Raw genomic sequence first — 21,541 nt, 5'->3', positions numbered from 1 at the left:
CTGCGCCCTTGCACACTGGAGAAGGGGCTCACGCTGGCTCTGATGCAGTGAGGAAAGCAGCGAGCTCGCTGCCTACCCTCACTGGGACAGCAAGGGCAGTGCTGAGCAAGGGGGAAGCTAAGACCCCAGCTGAGTGGGGGGAGACACAGGCAGGGCAGGGGATCTGTGGGGAGTGGCAAGGTGTTGGTAAGGAAAGTCTGGATGAGCCTAGGCAGCCTTGTGAGCCGATGGCTGTGTCTAGTCAGCAGGGTGGGAAGGCGAGGAGAGTGGAAGATGAGTGTCCCTGGACCTTACCTGTTAGCTGGGTGGAGAATTGGGACAGGGAAGGAAATGTGCCTGTGTCTGTCAGGGGTATTGACTTGCCTATGGAGGGAGCTACCCTGATCTCCAAGCAGTTGTCTGTGACCAGCCTTGTGTGCTGGGACAAGGGGAATGAGATCCCAAGCTGTGTGTCTAGGAAAGGAGAAAGTGTGTCCGGCTCTTCTTTGTCTGTGGAGCAGACAGAAGGGGCCTTTCAGCCTGTGATGGTTGAGGATAGTGCAGTTGTCTCAGAGTTGGTTCTGGATTCAGCTAAAGCCCAGGAAGGGAAGGGTCCTAAGTTTGGGTCTGCTCAGGAGAATGGCCCTGTAACTAGGTCGCATCCAGTTAGTGTCTATGTAAAATCCCAGAGCCCAGACAATTCTGGTGCTTGTATTTTGCCTGTTGCTAGTGTTTTGTTGGGAAAGGGTGTCGCAACTCTGTCTAATCAGGGTGAGATCCTAGCCAGGGCACAAGGAGAGCATGAAGGTGTGTGATTGTGTTACCTACTGAGGGTGTGGAAACCTGTAGCAAGAAGGAAAAGATTCCTGAACTTGTGTGTGGCAAAGGGAAGGAGAATGCTTCTGACCTTTTCTCTAGGAAGTCTGTCAGTTTGCCTGAAAGGGGATTGTGTAGGAATCCGCCGGATGGGCCAGAGGTAATTCTGGATGTAAGGGAGACCCAGAAAGGGTCTGTTGTTGCTCAGGAAAGTGTTCCTCTAGAGCAAGCCCTAGGTAAAGAGGGTAAGAGCAGAATTTCTGTGAGGGGTGAATTGTTGCATAGAAAAGCCCTAGGGAAAGGAATCCTCATGGAGTCTTTGCAAGCAGTTTACTGCCACTGAAGGGTGTGAAAGTGATTTAATCAAGACAGTTTCAGTTCCTAACAGCCAGAAATTTTCTGTTGTGAATGGATCCACTGACTGTCCTGTTGAAAGATCCAGTGTGGAGAGCCTTGAGAAGGTCTCAGATGAAGTGAAAGCTGTTAAGAAAGTTAAACCGTCCTATAACCAAGTGGCTGTGTTTGGCCAGCTGGATGGGGAGAAGACCCAATCCCAGTTTGACCCCCTGGGGTTTTGGGGTGGCCAAAGGGCACGGGCCGCAGAAACCTTCCCACATGCGGCCTGCGAGTGCTATCGACCACCCCCGACCTAAGGGAGGGCGTGAAACTGGAAGGGCCTGGTGTAACTCCTACCAAGGAATGGGAGAGATGCTGGGGCATCCATGGGAACGTTGGTGGCTTCGAACTTCCCCAGGTCACTGGCTAAAGTGACCCCGCTCAGTTCGATCTCGAAGGGGGGAGAGATGTGACGAAGTGGGACTGTTCTTAATGTTTCCTCTGAATAGTGTGGGGGTGACTCAGTTCCCCTATGAAGTTCTTAAGTATCTAGGGGGTGGGGTAAGGGTGTATGATCATTGCAGAGCCCTAGAGGGCAGGTGTGTGCAGGAGTCTGGACACAGAGAATGGCCGACACCCTGTTTCCTGGCAACTGATGGCCTGAGCTCTTCCGCCCTGCAAGGTGAGAGCTAAAGGGTTGGAGAACAAAGGAATCAGGTGACCTCCTGGCCCGGGAAAGGAACAAAGCCCAGAGGAGGAGGGGCTGGAGGGACTTTCAGTTTGGGGCTGGCTGGGACATGGAGTGAAGGGCAGACGTGGTTGTCTGGCTCACTGCCCCCCAAAATGGACCCAGCTGAGGGGTCCTGTTCTCTGCACCTGCAAGCTCTGTTTTAGACCATGTTCCTGTCATCTAATAAACCTCTGTTTTACTGGCTGGCTGAGAGTCAAGTCTGACTGCGAAGTTGGGGTGCAGGACCCTCTGGCTTCCCCAGGAGCCCTGTCTGAGCGGACTCGCTGGGGGAAGCGCACGGAGGGGCAGAGGATGCTGAATGCTCCGAGGTCAGACCCAGGAAGGTGGAAGCTGGGTGAGCTGTGTGTCCTGAAGACAGGCTGCTCACAGAAAGGCGACTGCCCCAGAGTCCTGACTGGCTTCATGGGGAGCAGTTCCAGAGCATCGCCCGGGGACTCCGTGACACAGGCTAGCCCCTATCCCGCCCCTCCAGCGCCCGGCCCCGCCTGCCGGAGGCAGTGTGAACACTCAGCGCGTTAGCGGGGTGGGGGTGGGGGGACGGATGGCTGCGGGTTTGAGCAGGGGACACGGCTCAACACACCCACACAGGGCCCAGGACAGACGCGGGGGGAGGGGGTTTGGTCACTAACAGCAGGTCGGAGCCGGTGCCAGCAGAGGGGAAAGGCCCCATGTCTCCGTCCCCACCTCCTCAGCCAGTCCGTCCCCGCCCTGTGGCCTCATGGGTAATGGTCCCGTGTCCCAATCTTCCATGGATGATGCCCCAAACCCCGTGTGTGGCCTGGTCTACACTTGTCCCGGCAGATCTCTGTGGCTCAGGGGTGTGACCCCCCCCTCCCGCACTGGAGAGCTGGGCCGGCCAAGTCCCCCATCTGCACCCAGCCGTGCTGCAGAGCAGGGTGTCTGGGGGTGGCGTGAGCGCCGTGTGGGGAGACCCCACCCAGTGTCGCCGCGTCCACACTGGGGACAATCCCCCACCCCCCCGGTGGCGGCGCATCCACATCAGGGACAACCCCCCCGGCCCTCCCCCAGTGGCGCCGTGTCCACATCAGGGACAACCCCCACTGGCGGCGCCGTGTCCACACCAGGAGCAGGCGTCTGGCCGGGAACGTGCCGTGTTGTCAGCCCCAAATGCTTTAAAATCCTGCAACGAGGTACAAATACCAGCTGTGGGGTTTATTTGCCTTCTGCTCTTTGAGCCCTTCGGGTGCCGGGGGGTCACAGTTTGAAGCTCTCCCCACAGCCCCAAGGGCTGGACACTCACTTTGTCTCTAAGATCGAGGCTGGAATCGTCCCAGACCCACGTGACTCCTGGAGCTGGGGCTTTAGGAAAACACAAGAATTATCCTGAGACTCGTGACACAATCCTGAGAGCCGGGAACACTGAATTTCTCCGTCTCCTCTCGGCGAGGCTCCGCGCTGCTGCTCTGCCCGGTAACAGCCTGGTCGGCGCAGGGATTTCTGCCATTGGGTGCGGGCCCCTGGGCTGGGCTCCCCTGGCCAATGCCGGGGCTGCCCCCCAGCCCTGCCCCCCCCCCAGGGTGTGACATGTGCCCCCCCCGGCCCCCTAGCACTGCCGGCCCCGCGCCCAGCCCAGTGTCCGGGGAGAGGAGATGGGCGCAGGACGGGGCGTCCCCATGGCCCAGCTGGCCCTGCTCACCCTGCTGGCCCTGCCGGGCGCCGGGGCGGTGACAGGTACGGGTGGGGCAGGGGCTGTGACGCCTGGGCCTGGGGGGGGGCAGCTTGACCCCCATAGCGCCCGGCTCCCACCCCCAGGGAGGGAAAAATGGGGGGCTCAGGGGCATGGGGGGAGCTGCAGGGAGGAGGGTCTCGTCCCATAGTAGGGAGGGGACAGGGTGGGCAGGGAGGGGTGGGGAGGCTGATCTGGATGGGTTGGAAGGTGGGGGGTCTCACCCCTGTGTCAGGGAGGGGGGAGGGGAAGCCGGCACGGGGGCAGCAGAGGGATCGTGGGGAAGTCGCTATGGTTTGGGTATGACACAGCCCTGCCCTAGGGGTACAGCCCCCCATTCCACACAGGGGAGATGGGGGAACGTTCCCCAAAGGGTCACTCCAGGGCCAGACCCTGCTGAGCAGTGAGAGCGTCTCTGCAGAGCAGGGAGCCCCTGGCCCTGCTCCCCGGCCTGTCCCCATTGTCCCCCCAGGACTCAGACCCACGGGGGGCTCTGTGGGGCACTGTCTCTCCTTGGCTAGTGGTGGTGGGTTCCCTGCTTGCAATCGCTGGGTGAGATCCTGCCAGGTGAGCTGGGATCCCTAGGACAGTGGCTCTCAAACTTTTGTACGGGTGGCCCCTTTCACACAGCAAGCTTCTGAGTGCGACCCCCCTTATAGATTAAAAATGTTTGTTTAGATATTTAACATCATTATAAATGCTAGAGGCAAAGTGGAGTTTGGGGTGGAGGTTGAGAGTTCATGACCCCCCATGTAATAAGCTCGTGACACCCTGAGGGGTCCCGACCCCCAGTTTGAGAACCCCTGCCCTGGGATGTGGGTGCTGAAGTCCCTTGGGCCCTGGGGGATCCCAGCCTCAGCCCCAAGCCAGACCCCTCCCCCTCCCGGAGGGTGTCTGACCCCCCCAGTGCAACTTTAGTGTCTCTGGCTGGGGAATTCCCAGGCTCCCAGTGACCGGCCCCGGGGTGTGAGTGTCAGGGGCCAGGGATTGAAATCGCCCCGAGAACCAGGTCATGGCTATGGCGGGACACAGAACGAGCCCCATGGACAGACGGGAGAATGAAATGTCCTGCAGCCGCAGCCCCCAACGCCCCCAGGAGCCTTTTTGGGCTGGGTCCCGTCCCCCCTTGCCAGCTAAGCCGGGTTTGGTCTGGTCCCTGCTTGGCTGGGAGACATGAATGGAAACCAGGGAACCGAGCAGGGGTCAGTAGGGGGGTCTCTGCTCTCTCAGTCCTTGCACCGGGGCAGCCCTAGGGGGCTTGTGCTGGGGGGACTGGGGCAGGGGCGCTCTCCCCTCGCAGTCAGTGCTGGCCCCATTGCCCCCAGCAATGCTGGGGGGCGCCGTGCTCCACGCACCTGCTCCCCCAACACCGGGGAGTCCTAGTGCAAACGTCACAGCCCGGGAGCTGGGGGGCTGTGCTGTTGGGGGAAGTACTGAGACTCCCTCCCCCGGGCGGGGGATCAGCCCCCCAGGGGGCCGGTGCTGATGCCCGTCTCCCCGCAGCGGAGAACATGCTCTCCCAGGTGGCCTTCTACCAGCGCACGGACCCGGCCCAGCAGGAGGCCGGGGAGTTCATGTTCGAGTTCGACCAGGACGAGATCTTCCACGTGGACCTGGAGAGGAAGGAGACCGTCTGGCGCCTGCCCGACTTCGGCAAGTTCACCAGCTTCGAGGCGCAGGGCGCCCTGGGCAACATCGCCGTGCTGAAGAAGAACATGGAGATCATGATCCAGAGGTCAAACCGCACGCGGGCCCAGAACGGTACGGGGGGGCACCTTCCCCGCCAGGGGCCTGAGCCCTCCCGCCCCCTTCCCTGCCAGGGGCCTGAGCCCTTCCCCGCTTCCCCGGATCCCTCTCCCCACCTTCCTGAGCAGAGACCCCTCCCATCTCTCCCCTACCTTCCCCTCCTCGCACATCCACCCGGGCCTGATACCAGACCCCACCAGAGATTGAGAGTCTCCTCCCAGCTCCCCCCACAGCCCCTGGAGGGCTCCGGGGAGCCAGTCAGCCAGGCCAGGGCTGTGCAGGGCAGGGGCCCGGGCAGTTCACACCCTCCAGGCTGGTGGCCCAGGGCATCTCTTTGCCGAGGGCTGTTCCTTGCCCCTGCCCAGCCCCAGGCCCTGCCCCTGAGGGATTCTCTCGCCGGCCCCTGGTGCCCCATGAGCCGTCAGGGCAGGGAGCTGGGACGGCCCCGGTGACGCCCCCACAGTCCTGGGGAGAGACCCCTGAGCTGGAGCATGAGTACCAGGGACTGGCTGGCTCAGGGGGGCAGGGAATGGGGCACGGGGCCTTTCCCCTCTAGGGGGTGCTGGCTCCGATCCGGTCCCAAGGCAGGGATTGGCTGGCTCAGGGGCAGGCAATGGGATCCACAAACCCCTGTCTCCCCAGTGCCCCCTGAGGTGACCGTGTTCCCCGAAGACCCCGTGGAGCTGGGGGAGCCCAACATCCTGATCTGCTTCGTGGACAAGTTCTCCCCACCCGTGCTCAGCATGACGTGGCTGAAGAATGGGCAGGAGGTGACGGGGGGCGTCTCTGAGACCGACTTCTACCCCCGCCAGGACAACTCCTTCCGCAAGTTCTCCTACCTGCCCTTCCTCCCCAGCCAGGGCGACTTCTACGACTGCCGGGTGGAGCACTGGGGGCTGCCCGAGCCCTTCACGAAGCACTGGGGTAAGGCTGGGGTGCCCGGCCACCCCGCTGGGCACAGGGCTGGGAGCCAGGACTCCTGGGTTCTGTCCTGGCTCTGGGATGGGAGTGGGGACTAGTGAGTCAGAGCGGGGGCAAAACTGGGTGCTCAGACACCTGGGTTCTATCCCAGCTCTGGGAGGGAAGGTTGGGAACAGCCCCCCTCACTCCATGCCCTGTCCCTCTCCCCCTCTCTTCAGAAGTCCAGGTGCCCACCCCCGTCCCCGAGACCACCGAGACCCTGGTGTGCGCCCTGGGCCTGGCTGTGGGCATCATCGGCATCATCGCGGGCACCATCCTCATCATCAAGGGCATGAAGATGAACGCCGCCCGCAACCCGCGGGGCCCCTTGTGAGTAGCCACTGCCCGGGGAGGGCACCCGCTACACCCGCAGCCCCTGGGCCCACCCAGCACCCCCTGGGGAGACCCCCCCCACCTGCTGTGCTCCCCCAGCCAGCCACAGCCCCTCCTCCACCCAGCACCCGCTGGGGAGTGTTACCAGATTTGCCCATGACTTTGGGGTATGCTCATTTATTAGGGTTACTCTTCTGGGGGGCGGGGGGGTCTGTAATTCTATCCATGTACTGCTTGTGTCACTTGTGTGTTCATAAAGAGCTCTGCTTCTCCCTCCTGCAAGTCCCCTCCCAGCGGAGCGATCCTGCAGCCCTCGGTTCCCTGGGGCTGGGTTCCTCCAAACACAGACGCCGTCTGAGTGGACCGGGTCAATCAGCACTTTCAATCTGCCGCCCTTATATGCCCCTGGACTCGTAGTCTGGGTCGAGCAGCACTTCCAAGCTGCCAGCCTCTTATGTCCCAGGTTCAGCACGTCCCTATCCCCACTTTCACGTTAGAATTGTTCTGGTCGTAACCCACTGGATGAGCAAACCCCACGATATCTGGGGGCACTACGGGGATCTTTAGCTTAGGTAAGAGAAGCGTTGCTCCAGAGTAAACGGGGAAGCTAAAAACACAAAAGCGTAAAGTTCAGAGGGAGAGGGAGCGAAGCAACCAGCTTAACCATAAAAGTTATTTATTGAATAATAGTGATAACCACACAAGGAGAGCCTAAACCGACAGAACATTATTAAAAGTTACAAAAGTCATATATAGAAAACTGGAGCTGATCAAACAAGTCAGGGTTAGAACGTTATACCTGAGGTAGAAAAGAAAACAGAGAGAGAAAGAGAGGGATCTCACCACTCCATGAAGCCTGAATGGGTCGGGGTTCCCAGGTGGCGGGGGTAGCTCGGGGTCCTGAGTGCTGGAGACAGGCAGAGCCCCCAGCACGGTCAGTCAGGAGAAGATGAAATCCCAGTGGAATTGATACAGAGTTTCGGTCCATGCATCAGAACACTGACTGGAGGGTGGGTCGGGGTTTTTTGTAGGGAAACAACAAGGGATCAAGGGAGAACACTAGATTTGTTTATGGGTAATCTGATGACTCAGGATAGACTAGACAGGAAGAGCTGATCACTCCTGGCTCTGGGAGGTGTTCCTTCCAGGGAGCTCACAGTGCAATTAGGCAGCTTCGGTATTTTGGGATATCAATCAAGGATTCATTACTAGGATTGGTCTGATAACGGCTGAGCTGGGTGTGTGCAGGTTCATTAACATCTGGAGCAGAGATCCCCCATCATGCCGTGCTTCCCTGGGCCCAGAGTTCAGTGCGGTTCTTGCGTGGGAATCTCTGTTCTCCATTCTGTGTGCTAATGGGGATGCCTCCCTGTCCCATCTTTGATGCAGATGAGGCTGGGGGAGTTGCCTTAATCCGGTCACCCTTGTCAGGAGGGGTCTAGGTGTGTCTCCCAGCGCCCTTCACTGCTCTCTGCAAGTCTTTTCTCTGATCGGTTTTGGATCAAGCAGAGGCTGGGGGCGGAGGGGGTGTCCTTCATGGGTCAGACAGGCTGGATACTGCGCCCTGGTTCCCCAAGAACACAGAGCTGACGGGTATCAGGAGACTCCCACCCGCTGTGCCCAGCCCAGCCCCCACCTAGCTCCCCCTGCATCAATGGGAGGCTCCCTGGGGGCGCTGGGGAACAGCCCTGATCCCTGCCATCCTCGCATTGGGGCCTGGGGCTCCTGGTAACTGACGCTCTTTGCCTTTCAGATAAACGCGGGGCGGAGCCGGGGCCCCTGAATCCTTCCCAGGTGCCTTCGTGAGACCCGCTCGCGCCACCCACCCCCCTCAGCTCTGCCCCCAGCGTCCCTGCTCCGTGTCCGCCAGTGTCAGCTTCTGTACCCAGCTGGGAGCCCCCTGGCCCCATGCCTGTGACAAGCCAACCCCCTAGAGACTCACCGGGGAGCCAGCCCCTCGAGCTTCCCCCGCACCCTCTGCTGGGCTTGGGAGGGGGGCGCCTATCCAGGGAGAGGGCTGCAGCCCCATGGGGCTGGGAATGGGGGTCGCCCCTCATCGGGGGGCAGAAGGGGAGAGGGCTGCTGCCCCGTGGGGCTAGGAATGAGGGTTGCCCCTTGTCAGGGGTCAGAAGTGCCCATGGGGCTGATCCAAACCCCATTGCTGTCATGGGGAAGGTTTCTCTTGACTCCAGTGGGCGCTGGATTGGGCCCCAAGCCCGGCCCCTGTTGGCCAGAGGCTGCTGTCAGGCACCCCAGGAAAAACCCCTCCAGCCATTACCCAGCAGGCTTTGGGGCAGATTCGGCCATTCGAGGTCAATGGGGTCCCCACGGGGCGGGATCGGGCCCATGGCTGGGGGTGGGGCAGCCCCAGCGCCCGGCTAAAGGCCCCATGGCACCCGTGTGTGGCTCCCCCGGGTCCAAGGGCCCAGCGCGGGGTCTGTGTGGGAAGGGCCCGGTCCCTGTATAGCCCCCGCCCCGTGTGTGTCCACAGACCGGCCGCCCCCGATCTCGCTCTGTAGCTTTGCTAACAGCAATAAAGTGGATTTTGGGGACGTTTCTGAGGTTTTGATCTTTATTTAAAATCTGGTCGGTCTGGGCCGTGCCCGCGGCAGCCTGTGTTAGCCCAGCCCAGCCGCAGTCGGTCCAGGGGCGCCGGGTTATAGCGGGAGTTAAGGGAGTTTGGTATGAGGGTTAAGGAAGGGCCAGGACTCCTGGGTTCTATCCCAGCTCTGTGGTTTATCCAAGGGAAGGTTCCTGGGGAGGAGGTTTCTGCGAGCAGGGGGCTCTTTGGTCTCACAGACAAAGCTGAACGAGAGCCAATATCTGGCAGCTGAAGTGAGACAACTTCAGACGAGAAATGAGACACATTTTTAACCGGGAGAGGGACTAACCGTGGCAAGAGCTGAGCCAGGGACGTGGTGGATGCGCCAGCCCTTGGAGTCGGTACGTCAGGCTGGGACGTCTCTTTCTAACAGACCCGCTCTAGCTCGACTACCAGACATGGGCTGGCTGCCGGGATCCCTGGGTGTGACTCTGCCCTGAGCCGTGCTGGAGCTCAGACCAGGTGCTCAGAACAGTCTCTTCTGGCCTTGACAGCTCTGGGTCCCTGACAGGGGTGTGGGGTGAGGGCCCCAGGGACATGGTACCGACCTTCAGGAGAGGCCAGCAGAGCGCTCCTGGCGATTACTGCCCCGCCAGGGGGTGGGTGAGGAGGGAGAGACCAATGGGTAGAACTGAAGACTGAAGAGTGGTGGGGTGGGCAGGGGCTGGGGGGATTCAGAGACAGGGGTCGGCAGGGTCTGGGGCTCAGGGCACTGCCTGGAGGGTGGGGGTGGGTCTCAGGGGCACCCTGGACAGGGTGTAGCAGGGGCTGGGCTCAGGCAGGGACCATGATGGGAGGTTCTGGGGTTACCCAGTGTGGGGTTTGGGGCTAGGGGTTGGGATTCATGGGTCAGGGGTTACCCGGGGTGGGGCTGAGGGAGGGGCTGGGATTCAGGAGGGCCCGGCAGGTCAGGGGCCACAGGGCTGCCGGGAGCTGGCTGCCCGCCAGCAGGGCACATGGAGGCTGATGCCCCTCCGGCCGGCCGGGGTGTCTCTGCAGCTCGGGGCGCGCCCTGTCCCCTGGGGTGGGGGATGGAGCAGGCACGGCTCATGCAGAGCCTGGACCCGGCTCTCGCTGCAGCAGTTTCACCCGGTGACCTGGTGGCCCCAGGGCCTGCGATTGGTCCTTCTGGACCCGCACCCGGTGCGCAGAAAGCCCCGGCAAAGCCCTGGGTTCCCAGGAGCACGTGCCAGGGAACCGATCCTGGGAGAGTCTCTGGTACCGGCCCAGCATGGGGGATGGGGAGCAGCTCCCAGCACATAACTGCATGAGGGCAGCTAAGCCAGACAGGGCGGCTGGGCCAGCTCAGAAAATCCTGCCGGGACCCCACATCCCCTCAGCTCACTCCCCACCCCAAGGGCTACCGGCCTTTCCCTCGGTGAAAGGATCCCCGAGCTCACAGACCCCACCCCCAGAGCTCCCCCTGACAGCTCACAGACCCCTCACAGATTCCACAGACACAGAAAAAGTTGTGCCGGGCAAGAAGCCATCCTGGTTAAAAGGAGATGTGGAAACAATGATCAAACATTAAAAAATCAACATGCAAAGGATGGAAAAAGGGGAAGTAAATGGCAACAAATATAAGTTACAAGTAAACAAATACAGGCGACGGATAAGGGAAGCTAAAGGATTCAATGGCCAACAGGGTTAAGGACAATAAGATGACATTTTAAAATCCTAATTCAACCCGACTCTGACCCCTGTCACACCTGTGCTCGCAGCTGGCCCCATCCCAGCCCCTCTGCCCCTGTGTGCCCTGAGGCTGCTGGGTCCCACAGCCCAGCCTCCCCCTCCTCAGGTTAACCCCCTCCATGGCTCTCCGTGCATCTCCGGGTCGGGGGGGGGGGGGTCCTGTGTCCCTGGGCAGGGCTGGTGCGAGCGTCGGTTCTCCCCTCCACCCAGCCCTCGGGGCTTTTCCCAGAAAGCTTCCACTTCACCTTGAACTCAAGTAATCCCCCCAAATCCCGGCCAATCAACGCACGGCTCCAGGCAGCATCATCGGTCTCCGGCGGAGCCCGGCTGTCAGGGCTGCGCTGGGGCTGGTGGAGCTGAGAGGTGCTGCTGGAGGGAAGGGGGGAGGGGGATGGGGTCAGCGGCTGCCCCCCCCCCCCCGCAGGCTCAGTACAGCCCCCCCTCCACCGGCAGGGAGCGGAGTTCAGCCGCCCTCTGACCTCAGGGGATTTTTGCGCAAAGCCTGAAATCAGGATCCGGAGTGGGGGAGGGCACCAGAGACCAAGCTGCCCCCCAGGCCTCGGTCCTGAGTCTGAGCCCCCCCGACCCAGCCCTTCCCCAGCACCCAGCTCACCCCAGGACAGCCAGCGGGGCCCAGTACATGGGGAACTGGGAGCCAGGACTCCTGGGTTCTCTTCCCCAGCTTGAGGCGTCTGGTGGGTGACGGGGGGAGGGGCTGGGAGCCAGGACTCCTGGGTTCAGTTCCCCCCTTTGGCACTACTGTGCTGTGTGCACTGGGGTAAATCCCTCCCTGTCTGGCACTCCGTTCCCAGCTCTGACGTGGGGCTGGCGACCCCCAGTTGTCTTGTTGTCTTAGGCTGTAACGTCCCGAGGGCAGAGCCCGTGTGTCTGGGCAGCGCCTGGCACAACACAGCCCCGATCCCAGCTGGGGTCTGTGCAGCCCCTGGGGCGGGGGGGATGGCTGGCTCACGGGGGCAGGGAATGGGGCACAGGCCCTTTCCCATCTTGGGGGGGAGGGAGCGGCCCCGATCCAGCCCCAGGTTTGGCTCTTCAGCTGCCTGCTCCAGTCACTCCAAACCCACCCCTGAGCCAAGCGCAGCCGGTTGGTACCATCCCGATTTCCAGCCCCAGCGGTTGATTGGTGGCCTCCAGGGCTTTCCCTGCACAGCCGGCTCCGGGCAGTAGTGTGGTGCTGGATGCAGACGCTGAGCCCATGCACTGAATGGGGTGGGGGCTGCAGGGAGGAGGGTCTCTTAAACTTCAGTACCAGGCAAACTAGTCGAAACTATAGTATAAAGAACAAAACTATCAGACACAGAGATGAACACCGTTTGTTGGGGAAGGGTCAACACAGCCTTTGTAAAGGGAAATCATGCCTCACCAATCTAGGATAATGCTTTGTGTATAACAAGCATGTGGACAAGGGGGATCCAGTGGATATAGTTTACTTAGATTTTCCAAAAGCCTTTGACAAGGTCCCTCACCAAAGGCTCTTAAGCAAAGTGAGCTGTCATGGGATAAGAGGGAAGGTCCTCTCATGGATCAGTAACTGATTAAAAGACAGGAAACAAAGGGTAGGAATAAACAGTCAGTTTTCAGAATGGAGAGAGGTAACTAGTGGTGTCCCCCAGGGCTCTGTACTGGGCCCAGTCCTAGTCAACATAGTCATAAATGATCAGGGAAAAGGAGTAAACAGGGAGGTGGTGAAATTTGCAGATGATACAAAACTATGCAGGATAGCTAAGTCCAAAGCAGACTGCGAAGAGTTACAAAGGGGTCTCACAAAACTGGGTGACTGGGCAACAAACTGGCAGATGAAATTCAATATTGATAAATGCAAAGCAATGAACACTGGAAAACATCATCCCAACTATACATACAAAACGATGGGGTCTGAATTAGCTGTTACTACTCAAGAAAGATCTTGGAGTCACTGTGGATAGTTCTCTGAAAACATCCACTCAATGTGCAGCGGCAGCCAAAAAAGCAAACAGAATGTTGGGAACCATTCGGAAAGGGACAGATAATAAGACAGAAAATATCCTATTGCCACTAAACAAGACCATGGTTCGCCCACACCTTGAATACTGCATGCAGATCTGGTCGCCCCATCTCACAAAAGATCTATTGGAATTGGAAAAGGTTCAGAAAAGGGCAACTGAAATGACTAGGAGTATGGAAAAGCTTCCGTATGAGGAGCGGTTAATAAGACTTTTTTAATAAATGGGACTTTTCAGCTTGGAAAAGAGACACCTAAGGTCTATAAAATCCTGATGGGTGTGGAGAAAGTAGATAAGGAAGTGTTATTTATTCCTTCTCATAACACAAGAACTAGGGGTCACCCAGTGAAATGAATCGGCAGCAGGTTTAAAACAAACAAAAGGAAGTATTTCGTCACATGACACACAGTCAACCTGTGGAACTCCTTGCCAGAGGATGTTGTGAAGGCCAAGACTATAACAGGGTTCAAAAAAGAAGTAGATAACTTCATGGAAGAGAGGTCCATCAGTGGCTATTAGCCCGGTTGGGCAGGGATGGTGTCCCTGGCCTCTGTTTGGCAGAAGCTGGGAATGGGTGACAGGGGATGGATCACTTGGTGATTCCCTGTTCTGTTCATTCCCTCTGGGGCACCTGGCATTGGCCACTGTCAGCACACAGGATACTGGGCGAGATGGACCTTTGGTCTGACCCAGTACTGCCATTCTTATGGAGGGGGCTGCAGGGAGGAGGGTCTAGCCCCAGAGTGGGGAGGGGATGGGGGGCAGGGAGGGAGATGGGGTGCTGCTCTGAACAGGGTGGGGGTTGCAAGGAGGAGGATCATAGAATCATAGAAGATCAGGGTGGGAAGGGACCTCAGGACGTCATCGAGTCCAACCCCCTGCTCAAAGCAGGACCAATCCCCAACTGCGGGGAGGGGGGGGCTGATCTGGATGGGGTGGGGGCTGCAGGGAGGAGGGTCTCACCCCCATGGCAGGAAGGGTGGGGAGGGCCAGCTGGTGCAGGGGCAGCAGAGGGATTGTGGGGAAGTCGCTGTGGTTTGGGTATGACACAGCCCTGCCCTAGGGGTGCAGCCCCCAACTCCCCCCAGGAGCCGCTTTGGGCTGGGTCCCGTCTCCTTTCACAGGCTACGTGGGTAGAGGCCTGACCACTACTTAGATGGGAGACCCTGGGGTGAACAAATGAGTGGCGGGGGGGCACAGCAGGGACGCTGTCCCCTCCCAGGCAACGCCGACCCAATGCCCCAGAGTGATGCCAGGGGTCCCTGCACCTCCCCCCCCCCCGACACCGGGGAGACCTTGTGCGAATGTCACAGCTTGGGAGCTGGGGGGCTGCGCTGTTGGGGGGAGCGCTGAGACCCCCTCCCCCGGGCGGGGGATCAGCCCCCCAGGTGGCCGGTGCTGACGCCCTGTCACGGAGTGTGGGGGAGTCCAGGCCCTGCACCCCTCTTCCTAGGATTCACTGAGACTCTCAGCCAGCCAGTAAAACAGAAGGTTTATTGGACAACAGGAACACAGTCCAAAACAGAGCTTGTGGGTACACCCAGGACCCCTCAGTCAAGTCCTTCTGGGGGAGCAGGGAGCTTAGACCCCAGCCCTGGGGTTCCCTGTATTCCTCCCCCCAGCCCCAAACTGAAACTAAACCCACCGAGCAGGTTCCCTGCTGCAGCCTCCGTCCACATTCCTGGGCAGAGGTGTTACCTCCCCTCCCCCTCCTGGCTCAGGTGACAGGCTCTCAGGTCTCCCGTCCCCAGGGCACATTCCCAGGTCAACACTCCCCCCTCCCTGCTGCGTCACATCGTCACATCTCTCCCCCCTTCGAGACTGAACTGAGCGGGGTCACTGTGACCAGTGACCTGGGGAAGTTCGGGGCCCCCTCTCCGGGACAGCGCATCCGCTATCAGGTTGGCACTTCCCTTCACGTGGACCACGTCCATGTCGTAATCCTGCAGGAGCAGGCTCCACCTCAGGAGCTTGGCGTTGGCTCCTTTCATCTGGTGCAGCCAGGTCAGGGGAGAGTGGTCGGTGTAGACGGTGAAGTGTCGCCCGAAGAGATAGGGCTCTAGTTTCTTGAGGGCCCACACCATGGCCAGGCACTCCTTCTCGATGGCCGCGTCGTGTTGCTCCCGGGGTAGCAACTTCTTGCTCAGATACACGATGGGGTGTCTCTCCCCATTTTCATCCTCCTGCATTAACACCGCTCCCAGTCCCGTGTCGGAGGCGTCGGTGAACACCACAAAGGGCTTGTCAAAGTCTGGGTTTGCCAGAACTGGGCCACTGACCAGAGCCTCCTTCAGCGCCCGGAAAGCCTCCTGGCACTGCTCGGTCCAGACCACCTTGTCTGGCTTCCCCTTCTTGCATAGCTCAGTGATGGGGGTGGCTATGGCGCTAAAGTGGGGCACAAATCTTCGGTAGTATCCTGCCATCCCAATAAAGGCTTGGACCTGCTTTTTGGTGTGGGGAGCGGGCCAGTCTCTGATCACCTCCACCTTGGCCGGTTCTGGCTTTAGGCGGCCGCTCCCCACCCGATGGCCCAGGTAAGATACTTCAGCCATCCCCACCTTGCACTTCTCCGCTTTGACAGTCAGCCCAGCCCCCTGGAGTCGGTCCAGCACTTGTCTAACCTGGGACACGTGGTCCTCCCAGGTCTGGCTAAAGACACAGATGTCGTCAATATACGCCACGGCAAAACTCTCCATCCCCCTCAGGAGCTGGTCCACCAGGCGCTGGAAGGTGGCCGGCGCTCCCTTGAGGCCGAAAGGCAGGGTCAGGAACTCATAGAGCCCCAGAGGGGTGATAAAGGCCGATTTCAGCCGGGCATCTGCATCCAGTGGCACTTGCCAGTAGCCCTTTGTAAGGTCCATGGTGGTAAGGTACCGAGCTCCTCCCAGCTTGTCTAGGAGCTCGTCCGGCCTGGGCATGGGGTAGGCATCAGATACAGTGATGGCATTGAGCTTCCGATAGTCCACACAGAACCGGACCGACCCGTCCTTTTTGGGGACCAGCACCACCGGCGAGGCCCAAGGGCTGGCCGATGGCTGGATCACCCCCAAAGCCAGCATGTCCCGGACCTCTCTTTCCAGGTCCTGAGCAGTTTTCCCTGTGACTCGGAAGGGGGAGCATCTTATCGGCGGGTGCGACCCCGTCTGCACCCGGTGGACAGTCAGATTAGTGCGTCCAGGCTGGTTGGAAAACAGCTGTCGGTACGGATGCAGCACCCCCCTGACCTCAGCTTGCTGGCCAGGGGTTAGCTGATCCGAGAGGGGAATTGTTTCCAGGGGGGAACCAGCTCTGGTCCCAGGGAACAGATCTACTAAAGGGTCATCTCCCTGCTCCTCCCACTGTCCACACACGGCCAACCCCACATTCCCCCTGGCATAATATGGCTTCATCATATTCACATGGTACACCTGGCGGTGGTGCGCCCGGTTCGACAGCTCCACCACATAGTTTACCTCATTGAGCTGCTTGACGACCTTGAACGGGCCCTCCCAGGCGGCCTGTAGTTTGTTCTTTCTCACGGGGATGAGAACCATCACCTGATCCCCGGTGGCGTAGGCACGGGCCCGCGCCGTGCGGTCATACCAGACCTTCTGCTTCCTCTGGGCTCTGGCCAGATTCTCCCTGGCCAGGCCCATGAGTTCAGCCAGTCTCTCTCGGAAGGTCAGGACATACTCCACCACTGACTCTCCATCGGGAGTGGCCTTCCCCTCCCACTCGTCTCTCATCAGGTCCAGGGGGCCCCTCACCTTCCTTCCATATAACAGTTCGAAAGGCGAAAATCCGGTAGACTCCTGGGGCACCTCCCTGTACGCGAACAGCAGGTGAGGTAAGTACTTGTCCCAATCCTGCGGGTGCTGGTTCATAAAGGTTTTCAGCATCATCTTTAGCGTCCCGTTAAACCTCTCCACCAGCCCATTGGCCTGGGGGTGATACGCTGAGGCCCAGTCGTGCCGGACCCCACATTTCTCCCACAAGCACCGGAGCAGGGCCGACATGAAGTTGGAGCCTTGGTCTGTCAAGACTTCCCTGGGGAACCCCACTCGGCTGAAAATGGTCAGGAGCGCATCTGCCACGGTGTCGGCTTCAATGGAAGCTAAGGGCACTGCCTCGGGGTAGCGGGTGGCAAAATCTACCACCACCAGAATGTATTTCTTCCCCGACCGGGTCGTCTTGCTGAGAGGCCCCACGATGTCCATGGCCACCTTCTGGAAAGGCTCCTCTATGATGGGCAAAGGTCTCAAAGCCGCTTTCCCCTTGTTCCGGGCCTTCCCCACCCTCTGACAGGGGTCACAGGATCGGCAATACTGCCGGACCGTGGTAAAGACCCCAGGCCAGTAAAAGTTCTGTAGCAACCTCTGCCGGGTGCGCCGGATTCCCTGGTGCCCTGCGAGGGGGATGTCATGGGCCAGGGACAGGAGCTTGCGGCGGTACTTCTGGGGGACCACCAGCTGCCTCCTGATCCCACAGGACTCCCCTTCCCCTGGGGGAGCCCATTCTCGGTACAGGAACCCCTTCTCCCACAGGAACCTCTCCTGGCAGCCTCTCCTCATGGTCCGTCCCACACTGAGGTCGGCCAGGTCCCTGAGCTTCTGCAAGGAGGGATCTTTCCTCAACTCGGCCTGGAACTCAGTGGTTGGGGAAGGGATGGGGGCCGGTTCCCCCTCAGTGGTCAGGTCTGAGGCCTCAGCCTCTCTGAGCCGTGCCCCTCGGCGCTCCCTCCCCACCAGGGTAGGGTCCTGTGCCTCCGGTGTGGTACCCTCCCCAAGGTCAGGGTGCAGTGCCCCTCGCCGGCTCTGGCTACGGGTCACAACCAGAGCGGTCTGGGGGTCGCTTGGCCAGTCCTCTAGGTCTCCCCCCATCAAAACTTCAGTGGGCAAATGGTGGTGCACCCCCACATCCTTGGGGCCCTCCTTGGCCCCCCATTTCAGGTGCACCCTTGCCACGGGCACCTTAAATGGGGTCCCGCCCACCCCCGTCAGGGTCAGGTAGGTGATGGGAACCACCCGATCTGGGGCCACCACCTCGGGCCGGGCCAGCGTCACCTCCGCCCCCGTATCCCAGTATCCATTGACCTTCCTCCCATCCACCTCCAAGGGAACAAGGCACTCTCTCCGGAGGGACAGCCCCGCGCCCACCCTGTAAACTGAGCACCCTGAGTCCGGAGCATCCGGCCCTCTGGCGGAGCTGGCCGGGGGTACTCTTCCCTCCTGAGCAGGTGGTAAACTGGTAGCCCCCCTTTCCTGGGTTGTCTGCCCCTCGTCCAGCTGAGTCCCTACCCAGTTAACCCTGGGTAGGTTGGGTCTGCTCAGTTTGTCCCTGAGCCCGGGGCACTGGGCCCGTACGTGGCCTCTCTGGCCACAGTGATAGCAGCTCAGGTCACGTTGGTCCCCTCGAGCGGGTCGGAGGGGCCCGACACCAGGCGTTCCCCTTGGGAGGGGGTTCTCCCTATTTCCCCGCTGGGAGGCCCCATGGTGACTCTCTCTCTGCATCGGGGGGGGCCTGTTCTTTTGGGACTCCTCCCTGCTACCCCCTGACCGACTGTTCACAAACTCGTCGGCCAGCTGCGCTGCGTGCTGGGGGTTCGCGAGCTTTTTGTCCACCAGCCACAGCCTCAGGTCGGAAGGGCACTGTTCATACAGGTGCTCCAGTACGAACAGGTCAAGCAGGTCCTCTTTAGTTTGGGCCCCCGCTGTCCACTTGCGGGCATATCCCTGCATCCGGTTGACCAGTTGTAGGTAGGTGACCTCAGGCGTTTTACGCTGACCCCGGAACCTTCTCCGGTACATCTCGGGGGTCAGCCCAAACTCACGGAGCAGGGCCTGTTTGAACAGTTCATAGTCCCCTGCCTCCGCCCCTGTCATTCGGCTGTACACCTCCACGGCTTTGGGGTCCAGTAAGGGGGTGAGGAACTGGAGCCTGTCTGCAGGATCAACCCTGTGCATCTCGCAGGCGTTCTCAAAGGCCGTCAGGAAGCTATCTATGTCCTCCCCCTCCTTCCGCTGGGCCAGGAAGCACTTATCAAAGCTCCTTGCAGTCTTGGGTCCCCCCTCACTCACCGCAGCCGGGGTCCCACTGCTCCTCAGCCTGGCCAGCTCCAGTTCATGCTGCCCCTGTTTCTCCTTCTCCTGACGCTCCCTCTCCTTCTCCTCCTGCTCATGTTGACGTTGTTTCTCCTCATGTTGACGTTGTTTTTCATGATCCTCCAGCTCCCTCATTTTCATCTCCCTCTCCCATTCCAGCCGCATCCGCTCCAGGGATGGGGAGCTCCGCCGGGAGGATCCCCTGCTGGCTGCTGGGGTCAGGGTACCCTCGGTATTCGCTGGGCTTCCCCCAACCCCTCCCCCAGGCATAGGTAGGGAGGGTCTCGGGATGTCCTGGGCAGCAGTCTGACCCCTCCCAGCCTGGTCAGGCCCCAGGGCCCACGCTGCATCCCCCGGGCGGCTTCCCTCAGGGACAGGGATCGGGTCATCCAAGCGATCCCTCTCCTCCAGCTGGGCAATCAGCTGTTCCTTGGTGGACCTCCCGATGCGCAGCCCCCTCTGCCTGCACAGCTCCACCAGGTCACTCTTAAGGCGTTTAGCGTACATCTCCCGGCTGGCCACTCGCAGGCCGGGCAGCTTTCCACGGTTTCCAGGAAAAGCCCCTAGTGTGCCAGTCCTTCTTGAAGTCACCACCTCTTTGCCAGGGTCGAGCTGCAGACTCCTCCGCCCCTGGGACCGCTCGCTGCAATCCCCCGGGGGACCCTGTTACTGCAAAAGTCCTTCTCTCTGGTCACACACTCCCAGGGGTTAACCGCCCCCTGAAACCGTCTCTCTCTGAATCTTCAGCACACCTGGTCCCCGTTAATCCCCCTTCGTTTTACTGTTCCCCAGTCACTTACTGCAGGAAGCGCCGTTCACGGGGTGCAGTAGATCCCACCGCTGCCACCAGTTGTCACGGAGTGTGGGGGAGTCCAGGCCCTGCACCCCTCTTCCTAGGATTCACTGAGACTCTCAGCCAGCCAGTAAAACAGAAGGTTTATTGGACAACAGGAACACAGTCCAAAACAGAGCTTGTGGGTACACCCAGGACCCCTCAGTCAAGTCCTTCTGGGGGAGCAGGGAGCTTAGACCCCAGCCCTGGGGTTCCCTGTGTTCCTCCACCCAGCCCCAAACTGAAACTAAACCCACCCAGCAGGTTCCCTGCTGCAGCCTCCGTCCACATTCCTGGGCAGAGGTGTTACCTCCCCCTCCCCCTCCTGGCTCAGGTAACAGGCTCTCAGGTCTCCCGTCCCCAGGGCACATTCCCAGGTCAACACTCCCCCCTCCCTGCTGCGTCACATCGTCACACGCCCGTCTCCCTGCAGCGGAGAACATGCTCTCCCAGGTGGAGTTCTACCAGCGCACGGACCCGGCCCAGCGCGAGGCCGGGGAGTTCATGTTCGAGTTCGACCAGGACGAGATCTTCCACGTGGACCTGGAGAGGAAGGAGACCGTCTGGCGCCTGCCCGACTTCGGCAAGTTCACCAGCTTCGAGGCGCAGGGCGCCCTGGGCAACATCGCCGTGCTGAAGAAGAACATGGAGATCATGATCCAGAGGTCGAACCCCACGCGGGCCCAGAACGGTACGGGGGGGCACCTTCCCCGCCAGGGGCCTGAGCCCTCCCCCCACCTTCCCTGCCAGGGGCCTGAGCCCTTCCCCGCTTCCCCGGATCCCTCTCCCCACCTTCCTGAGCAGAGACCCCTCCCATCTCTCCCCTACCTTCCCCTCCTCGCACTCCCACCCGGGCCTGATACCAGACCCCACCAGAGATTGAGAGTCTCCTCCCAGCTCCCCCCACAGCCCCTGGAGGGCTCCGGGGAGCCAGTCAGCCTGGCCAGGCTGTGCAGGGCAGGGGCCCCGGGCAGTTCACACCCTCCAGGCTGGTGGCCCAGGGCATCTCTTTGCCGAGGGCTGTTCCTTGCCCCTGCCCAGCGCCAGGCCCTGCCCCTGAGGGATTCTGTCGCCTGCCCCTGGTGCCCCATGAGCCGTCAGGGCAGGGAGCTGGGACGGCCCCGGTGACACCCCCACAGTCCTGGGGAGAGACCCCTGAGCTGGAGCGTGAGCACCAGGGACTGGCTGGCTCAGGGGGGCAGGGAATGGGGCACGGGGCCTTTCCCCTCTAGGGGGTGCTGGCTCCAATCCTGCCCCAGGGCTGGGACTGGCTGGCTCAGGGGCAGGGAATGGGACCCACTAACCCCTGTCTCCCCAGTGCCCCCTGAGGTGACCGTGTTCCCCAAAGGTCCCGTGGAGCTGGGGGTGCCCAACGTCCTGATCTGCTTCGTGGACAAGTTCTCCCCACCCGCGCTCAGCGTGACGTGGCTGAAGAACGGGCAGGAAGTGACGGGGGGCGTCTCTGAGACCGACTTCTACCCCCGCCAGGACAACTCCTTCCGCAAGTTCTCCTACCTGCCCTTCCTCCCCAGCCAGGGCGACTTCTACGACTGCCGGGTGGAGCACGGGGGGCTGCCCGAGCCCTTCACGAAGCACTGGGGTAAGGCCGGGGAGCCCGGGGCCCTGCTGGGCACAGGGCTGGGAGCCAGGACGCCTGGGTTCTCTCCTGGCTCTGGGATAGGAGTGGGGACTAGTGGGTCAGAACGGGGGCAAAACTGGGTGCTCAG

The 21,541-nt window shown here is 60.7% G+C and overlaps 2 protein-coding genes across 5 annotated transcripts in view; one reads left to right on the top strand and one right to left on the bottom strand.

The window, feature by feature from the left end:
* The window catches only part of LOC114018492 (HLA class II histocompatibility antigen, DR beta 5 chain), a 161,702-nt gene that overhangs the window by 107,580 nt on the left and 32,581 nt on the right, over window positions 1-21,541 (bottom strand). The window lies entirely within an intron of this gene.
* The window catches only part of LOC102929303 (HLA class II histocompatibility antigen, DR alpha chain), a 56,311-nt gene continuing 38,191 nt past the window's right edge, over window positions 3,422-21,541 (top strand). For 2 of the 4 annotated variants that reach the window (XM_037913771.2, XM_037913772.2), the window contains exons 1-3: window positions 3,431-3,574; window positions 20,248-20,505; window positions 21,133-21,414. In XM_037913771.2, coding sequence (XP_037769699.1) covers window positions 3,493-3,574; window positions 20,248-20,505; window positions 21,133-21,414 — 622 coding nt within the window. In that variant the 5' untranslated portion in view covers window positions 3,431-3,492. Of the gene's footprint in view, window positions 3,575-5,072; window positions 5,331-5,957; window positions 6,240-6,454; window positions 6,610-8,361; window positions 9,161-20,247; window positions 20,506-21,132; window positions 21,415-21,541 lie in introns of those variants that run through there. The other 2 variants (XM_037913769.2, XM_037913770.2) reach the window with 2 other exon arrangements.

The sequence above is a fragment of the Chelonia mydas genome, chromosome 14, assembly GCF_015237465.2.
Source record: "Chelonia mydas isolate rCheMyd1 chromosome 14, rCheMyd1.pri.v2, whole genome shotgun sequence".
NCBI lineage: Eukaryota > Metazoa > Chordata > Testudines > Cheloniidae > Chelonia > Chelonia mydas.
This window is presented reverse-complemented; position numbering and strand designations above follow the sequence as displayed.